The sequence below is a fragment of the Aegilops tauschii genome, chromosome 5, assembly GCF_002575655.3.
Source record: "Aegilops tauschii subsp. strangulata cultivar AL8/78 chromosome 5, Aet v6.0, whole genome shotgun sequence".
Lineage (NCBI taxonomy): Eukaryota > Viridiplantae > Streptophyta > Magnoliopsida > Poales > Poaceae > Aegilops > Aegilops tauschii.
The window spans coordinates 512,123,605-512,131,935 of record NC_053039.3 but is presented as its reverse complement, the minus strand read 5'-3'; the positions used below and the strand labels follow the sequence as shown (position 1 = coordinate 512,131,935).

General features: G+C 50.6%; 2 protein-coding genes across 2 annotated transcripts; one reads left to right on the top strand and one right to left on the bottom strand.

Moving 5' to 3' along the window:
- LOC109773033 (uncharacterized) lies at positions 1-2,334 on the top strand. Its single transcript, XM_020331736.4, has 2 exons — positions 1-414; positions 2,022-2,334. Exons 1-2 carry the CDS (start codon positions 91-93, stop codon positions 2,184-2,186), a joined length of 489 nt encoding a protein of 162 aa, XP_020187325.1. The 5' UTR covers positions 1-90; the 3' UTR covers positions 2,187-2,334.
- Positions 2,335-5,282: 2,948 nt separating this feature from the next.
- On the bottom strand, positions 5,283-6,480 carry LOC109773034 (uncharacterized). Its single transcript, XM_073498714.1, has 2 exons — positions 5,357-6,480; positions 5,283-5,295 (listed from the first exon to the last, which is right to left on the bottom strand). The coding sequence occupies exons 1-2, from the start codon at positions 6,478-6,480 to the stop codon at positions 5,283-5,285; spliced, it is 1,137 nt and encodes a 378-aa protein (XP_073354815.1).
- Between the last annotated feature and the right edge of the window lie 1,851 nt (positions 6,481-8,331).

Here is an 8,331-nt window from a genome sequence, read left to right as displayed (position 1 = left end):
TTCATGTTCACAAGCGCCAAGCATATCTGATCCCCTCTCGAAGTCAACAAATCGACCTACACTACACCACCTCGAGATCCCCGGCCAGCCATGGGCGTCCTCTCGGCGGTGGCGGACGCTGTGGTCGTCCTATTCTCGCTCACCATCGCAATGGCGGCCCCGCTGATCGGCGCGCAGTCCGTCCTCCCGCCACACCTATACCCGGCGCCGTTGCGGGACTTCAAGCGGTGGTACGCCGCCGAGTTCGACGACTACCTCATGGCCCAGCCGCCGGCCTTCCTCCGCGGCATCTTCTGGCTCGAGATCGCCTTCCTCTGGCCCCTCTCCGTCGTCACCATCTACGGCGTCCTCGCCCGCCGCCGCTGGGCCGCCACCACCTCGCTCATGGCCGGCGTCTCCACCCTCACCTCCATGGTAACCCTCGTCCGCCGCAGCCTCCCTGCTCTGCTCTGCTCTGCTCTTTTTCCATGGTTTGAGAACATGTGCCGCCTCTGCTTCAGATCTGCAAGATGCAGAGGCCAACTCCGTGGATACTAAGTTTTGAGACCTTTTACAGTGCATCACCATCAAATATATTTGGACCGTTCATTTTATGTGATTGGAGGGTTCAGATGAGGCAATACTACAATAGATTTCTGGTAGTATATTGAGTAATTAAGGGCATTTTAGGTAGTTAACTTTTTATCAATCAATCAGGCAGGTTCGCGCACGCAGGTCTCCTAGTGGCCAAAGTAATTTAGATTGAGTACGAGTCTCCTTGCGGGACGAACTGAACGTCGGCGCTGGCGCTGCTGCTTGCCGCGTTCTCGTCCGTTGTCATCTAAGGTGAGCCGCAGTCGAAGTCGATGTCAATCATATGGCCGGACACCTCGGGCACCGGCTGGAGGCCGCACGCTTGCCCGCCTTCTACGCCATCCTCTCGATAAGGCACAATGCTTCCATGCAAAACTGTTCCTGCTCGTTGCCGCTGTCAATGTCTAGCCGGCCAAGAAGGGCCTCCATCTTGCCGGCAAACTCCATGAGCTCGGTCGTCAGGCAGAAGCCGACGAGGCTGAACCGCTGAACGGGTGCCTGGAGACGCCGTCATAGCAGGTTTCATCGGATTCATCATGGCACGACACGATGGCCTTCGTTGGTTCCTCGAGAGGCGGCGACGGGCAGAGCTCTGCAGGTGTGGGATCGAAGATGGGAACGCCGGTACAGCAGGTTCTCCTCACTTCTGCTCCTCCGACGAGTTCCTGTCGGACGGCTCGGGACAACGAGCCACCTCGACGGGAGCTGCCATATGCCCCTTGCTTGCGAGCGCCTTCGGGATGACCAGCCGCCTCGACAGGAGGTGCCCGATGCTCCTGGCCTGCGAGCGCGCAACGCCGGCAAGACCTCGTCGTTGCGGTGGCTCTCCCGCAGAGCCACTCCAGCAACCCAAGGGAGCAGCGACGATGTGGGCGGCAGACTCACCCGCTAATGGCTCCACGCAAGGGGGGTTCACGGAGTGTGCACCGAGGCGTCGCTCCCCTGGAACAGGAACACATAGTCCGCCGTGGCACGCACGCGTCGCTTTGCTCGCCATCAGCCGCACCACGCACCATACGAAACTAGATTTTATTTTGTGTCGCTTTCTGCAGGCACTTGGCCGCAGTGGCTCCGGTTGGAGGTCCGCCGCCGGCGTGGAGATTTTGCGGCGGCGTGGTGTCGGGAGTAGCGGACGAATGGGTCGGCGTGGATGGGATGAGAATAACTAATTAGTTAGATCAATCAGGATTTATTAAACTGAAAACAAACAAATCTATCTTTATGTAGAATTACCAATATATCCTAGAATTTAAATTTTACCGATCCATATTAACCGTTAGATCAACTAAATACTATTCACTTTGTTGGGTAGTATGATGTACCGTAAAAACTCTCAAAGTTTTTCAGTGTCATGTCATCAATTTCAGTCACTAGCACATAAATCGCTCTGTGATGGGCGGCATTATCTTGATTTCTTTCCTGATAGTGATTGCAATTGTGTGTTTCAGTCCGCAATACCTGGTGAGATGCTGGGCTCAGGAAGGGCAACGCCGAGGCTGCTTCAGCTGTATGCTCCATACGTTGTGTTTGCCGTCATTGCAATTTTGCGCGGCCTCTGCTCATGCTCGGCGCCGCCTTCCCCTGCATCTTCTGCTCGGAAGAAGAGGGTCTAGGTTGAATTTGCATTTCGGGTACTTGGTGAAGATGTTCAAGTGTCACAAGATGTACTAAGATTTGTTGAACAGCTGTACCGTCCAGCATATCATTCCAACGACTATGTTTGGTGTGATTATAACCCTAGATATCACTCTCACAATCTAACAGAGCTACTGCAGTTTCAGTATGCAGGCAATCTAGTGTAGGGACACTCAATGGCAACTCAGATATTTTCAGTTGGACCTCAAAAGGCTGAAGCTAATCTGCGCCAGAACCGCAAATATTTTCTCAACTAAACTGGCAAACGTCCGACCAAGAACTTCAGGGAATCAGATCTACCAACAGATAAATTGATGAATTTGTAAAATTTCCTGGTACTATCATCAAGCAGCTCATAACTACTGATTATTGTGTCCTACTCCCTCCGTTCCAAAATAGATGACTCAACTTTGTACAATAAAAAAAAGAACCACCCACAAAACTTCAGACTATTTAAAGATTTTATAGGGAGGTGGCTGGCGACTGTAAATAAATACTTGAAAAGCATCAGACCTCAAGAAGGAAATCTGCTATGGAGAGAACTTTTTGTTACGTGTTTTATAGGAGGGAAAATAGCAGGGTGTAGAGTGGAGGACATACTATCAGCAGCAGCAACACCAACTGACTCTTGTAAATTGGTAAATCTGTTGTTGGATTACAAGGCTTGTAACGATGTTAGGGCTTTAAGATTTGTAAGTGCAAAGTCTAATCTCGGAAAACTACTAATCTAAAAATCTTTAGCAGCAGCATTTTACCAAGGAATGTGCCAGTATCATTTGTTTCAACGGGCTTTTCCAGGAAGGTGCTAGCGTCACATGCAGACAGGCAAGCAGTAGATCCATGTCAGGAACATTGCACTTGACTTGAGCTAAACGGAATTTGACTACTGAAACCAGTCATACATGCCGAAGTGAAGAGCATAGTATGCATTAAGCAGAACAAAAGGGGGCATGCGGCTGTTTACTAAAAGGCTCTAGGAATAACCACGGCCACTATCTACCGCAATCGCCATGGTCCGGCGCACACTTCATTTCTCCTCCCCTTCCTCTGCTAGCTCTTAACCCTGTGTGCTAAGTGCAAGTGCTAGCTCTTAATCATACCCCATGCGGGCAACCAAACAACATGTAGTTGTATGCGCCGAGACAATGCAGGCAACCAAACAACATGCCAAAGTTGATCCCCTAATGCAGGCAGTCCATATGCAGGCAACCAAACAACTTGCAGATGTTGCATATGAGGCTGTTTTTCGAGAGTTAGGCTGAGTGGAGAAGGGTATGCAATGCAGGTACTATAGCTGACGGCAACCAAACACGCCCATGATGGTTTATACCTTGCATATGCCCAACTGAGACAAGTATGCGATGCGAGCAACCAAACGCGTAGGACGGAGATGGGAGTCCAATACCCGACTAGGTAATCCCCATTGTCAGGCATGGGGTCAACGGGCAAAAAAAAACTTGACGCGGGTCAGGAGGGAGCCCAGTTCATTTTACTTTTGGCATGCACTCATTATAACTCTCGCATCTGTGATTTTTTTATCCAATTAAAGAAGAGGGACGCTAGGCGCCGGCGCGCCGGCCCAACAATTGGGTCGGTCGAGCCCCAGCCGTCCGATGCAGCCGATTAAAGGCCGTCAGATGTGTCCCTTCGTCCTTCTCGCGAGTCATTTTCCCCTCAAAAACTGAACGCCCCGAGCTTGAAGCACCACCGCAGCGCCCTCGTCGCCGGTCGGCGCCCTGGCCGGCCATCTTCGTCGCCGGTCGGCACCCTCGCCGCCGGCCGCCGCCCTCGTCCCTGTCTCTACCCATGCAACCGCTGCTCTGGGTTGCAGCTCTGCCTGGCGACGTATTTAGCTCGGTGGCGATGCAGCACCGCGAGGCCGTCGGCCCCGCAGCTCCCCGGTGTCGCCGTTCCGACCATTGTCGGCATGCCATATCGATTGAAGCTTTTTCCCATGTCGCTTGAAGCTTTTTTCATGATGGTTGAAGATATTTCCTAATTTGAAGCTTTTTTCCATGGCCATTGAAGTTTTTTTCATGGTTGAAGCTTCTCACACATCGGTTGAAGCTTTTCGCACAATGGTTGATGCTTTTTCCGCGCGACGAGGCAACGAGCAACTATTTTTTGCTGCAATATGGAACGAGGAAAGCTACAACCAGTGGCTGTTTTTGCTACAACCAGGAAGACGACGTAGTGTGGCCGACGATGACGGGTTGCGAATTTGTTGCAACCGCAGTGGAAAAAGCTACCACCGGCGACCGAATTTGTTGCAACTGGTATGCGGTGGTCCGACCGGCGTGCAGTGGTGCAACGAGCGGCGACATGGATTTGCTACAACCGGTGCGCCTTTTTGCTACCACCGCGGTGACCGCGTGCTACGAGTGGTGCGGCGGCAGGGAACCGGCGTGATCCATCACACGGGTACTGCAACCGTCGGGGAAAAAAGCTTCAACCTTGGTGGGAAAAGCTCCAACCGTCAGGGACATAGGTACTTCCAGCGGGAGACAAATAGGGAGCTGCCAATGGGGGCGAGGGGTCGCGCGCATGGCGGAGGGCGCTGAAGTCGCGGCCGGAGACAAACTGCTGTGCAGCAATCCAATCGGCATGCTGTGGTGCGGGCGGGGGCTGATGCCTGGTTCTGCAGGTGCCCCTTGGAGTCCGCGTCGTGGGGAAGAAGATGAGGAAAAAATCGATTGGATAAGAGTGCTTCCGTCATCTGTTTTTTTTTTTGAGATCAGTACTCGCACGATCCAGCAATCGCAAGGCCCGCGTGCGTCCGGCGGAACGCTTCGGCCGGCGCCCCGGCAGCAAACGTTTCCCACTAAAGAAAGCTACGCTCAGGAAATTAAGGAACGGAAAGAAAGCGATCTAGTCGAAGCTACGGTCGGGATGTTGTATTGTTGTACGGGAAACAAGGACACGACAAATATGGAGATTAACTCTTCTTTTAGAAGGAGAATGGCTATATAAATTAATGATAAATTCAGAATGTAAAAATTTAGGACCCGAAGTGTTGGGGAGTCGCACAATCTGTCTGCATATGCGTGCGATACGGTCCGAGTGTTCTGGATGCGTCAAATTCTTCTCCTAGCAAATCTGAGCAGACGGTGTATTTTCAAATTTAAGCATGGGAACGGGCCCACTGGACCTTAGCATCAAGAGCCCGAACAACGCATCCGCCATTTCCTCCCCAACCGCCTCGACTATCTCGGCCCTCGTCACGTCCCGCGCCACGGCTTGGCACTGTCCCGCAAGCTTCTTTGATGGCACCGCCTTGGCCGGCGCCTGCCTCTTCGTCTTCTGGACCGGCCGCCTTTCTTCCTCGCCGCCGCGCTGGACGTCCCTGCTCTCGTCCTGATACACTCGGAAGAGAAACCCGAGGGTGCCGTCAGGGTGGCCCTTTAGGCCCTCGACGTCGGGACCCTCGGGCTGCTCGGGCAACATCGGCGACCGAAACGCCCACAGCTCGATGACAAAACGAAGGCCGTCGCTCACCGGCTCCAGCAGCTTGTTCTCGGCCACGAAGTCCTTCCAGCCGGGGCCGATGAAGCGGTACCCGCCGTTGGAGTCGAGGTACTTGAGCTTGAAGTTGAACTGGTTGTCGTGGTCGTCCATGACGCTCACGCTCAGCCCGTCGCCCCATTCATGCACGAAGTACGTCTCCTCCTCGGCGAGGAGCCAGGTGATGGGGTGGGCCTGGATGAACTCGCGCTTGCACGAGAAGAGCAGCCGGTTCTGGTTGCGCTCCACGTCGCTCTTCTGGAGGGTCTTCATGAAGACGAACTGCGGGGCCGTGGCGCCGAGCGACCTGAGGTGCTGCTGCTGCTCCACGCTGAGGTGCAGCGGCCTGTTGACCAGAGGGGCGGCGGCGCCCCGTGCCGGCCGCGGTCCCTTCTTTCTACTGCTATCCCTGTTTCTGTTCCTGTTCCTATTCTTCTTCTTCGATCCCGCCGCCCCGGCCGCCGACGAGCCGGCTTCCTCTTCCTCCATGCTCGCGTACGCAACGTTGCACGCCGCCACTCGCCTAGGCCGGCTCTGAACCGGGATCGCGTGGGTGCTGCTGGTGCCCTCGCCGCCGGTGTCCACCACCACCCGTCTCTTCTTCGGTGGGACCACGAACGAACCGTCGGCGCTGCTGCGGTCGCTGCCGTCGCTCGTGGGCGCCGCCCTCTTCTTCAAGGGCAAGAGGTATTTCCCGACGTGTGATTGCGCGGCGTCAGTGTCGGCGTGTCGGAGGCCCGACGGGAAGGGATCTCCCGGGGCTTGCGCCATTGGATTGGAGATGCGAGATTTGGAAGACCTAGTAGTAGATGGTTTTGAGGAGGTTTTGCAATCGGAGCTGACGGGTTTGGCAAAGTATATATATCACTTAGTATACATATGATCGATGGCCGAAAAAGGGAGGAAGAGATGGATCGGGACTACAACTCCGCTTCAGATACGTACCGTCGTCCGTGGCATACGGGCCCTGTCTTGGAGAGAGGATAACCGGGGGAGTTGCTGTAGGAATAGGCCCTCGAGTCCGCTTCAGATACGTAACCGGCGCTGTCTTGGAGAACTGAGAGTCTTTGGAATAGGCCCTGGAATCCGTGCACGGTACGAACTCTCTCAGTTCATATTTTCAAAAGAAATATTCTAAAATATTTCAGATACATACACATATACTCGCTCCGTCCCAAAAGTTTACTTAGATTTGTCTAGATACACATGTATAGATACACATGTATATGTGTCTAGATAAATCTAAGACAAGCTTTTTGGGACGGGGTAATATATTCTAAAGACATAAAATTACTTTAACGTTTCAAAAAAATGAATTTAAAAAATGTCGACGCATTGTAAAAAACAGCTAGTGTACTTTTTAAAAATGTTGATAGCATTCAAAAAAATGTGTGCGGCATTTTAAAATATATATATATAATTTGAAAAAATGTTTGCTCAATTAAAAAATGTTTTGTATCGTTAATAAATGTAAATTACATTTAAAAAAACCACGACATCTAGAAAACATGTTATATACAATGTAAAAAAATGTATAGTTTAAAGAAAGTTTCTTACAGTTCAAAAAAAATTCAACGTGCATTAACAACAAAAATTACACCTATTCAGAAAAAATTCAAAGAAAAAATGTATACGAAAAAGGTTAATCATGTGTTTGAATTTTTTTAAGCATGTATAAAGAAAGATTTAAATGTATACACTAAATGTACAGTGTGTATGGAAAAAGTATATATCAAAACATATATTTGAAAAAAATGTTTATCATGTATTGTAAAAATATTAAATAAGTATAATTTTCCCAATGTATACGATGAGTGTACAATGTGTATGAAAAATGTAGACATCTGTCGAACAATTTGATAAATTAAAAGAAAAAGGGAAAAGAGAAAAACAAAATAAAATCGGTGAAAAACAGGAGAAAGAAACAAAGGAAAACAAAATAATCCAAAAGAAGAAAAGAAACTATGCAAACGGTGAAAATGATAAGAAAACACAACAGAGAAAAAAAAACTCAAGCTAGAGGCGCTATAGTACTAGGCTGGCCCACTCCCCCGCGCCTAGAGGTGAGACCGAGTTATCTGTCGGTACGGGTGATATTTAGTCGGTTTTGCTGGCATGCGACGATGAACTGGTCTAAGGCCCATATGCTTTTGGCCTTTTTCCTGGGTTACGCTCCGGATTCTCCGCCACCCCCTTAGAGAAAATCATATTTAACGACAGTCAGAGCAACCTAGCTTGTTGTACTCTATTTTTTTCCCTCTCCCTCCTGGGCTGCTCGCGCTGGCGGTTGCAAAGGAGAAACCCTAGCCCCGAGTGTCAGAGCTAAACCCGACAGATCTCGGGTAGGGGGTCCCGAGCTGGTGATCTTGGCTGGATGGTAACAGGAAGTAAGGAGACACAATATTTACCCAGGTTCGAGCCCTCTCGAAGATGTAAAACTCTATGTCTTGTTTGTATTGTATTGATTGTGGATGGGGTACAAAGTACAAGATGATCTACCTCATGATCGTATGAATGAATCTAACCTGCCTCTACAGACTAAAACCCTCGACTTATATAGGGACCGAGGGGTACCTAGGGTTACACATCATCGGTTGCATCTAGAGATAAACATGCCGAATA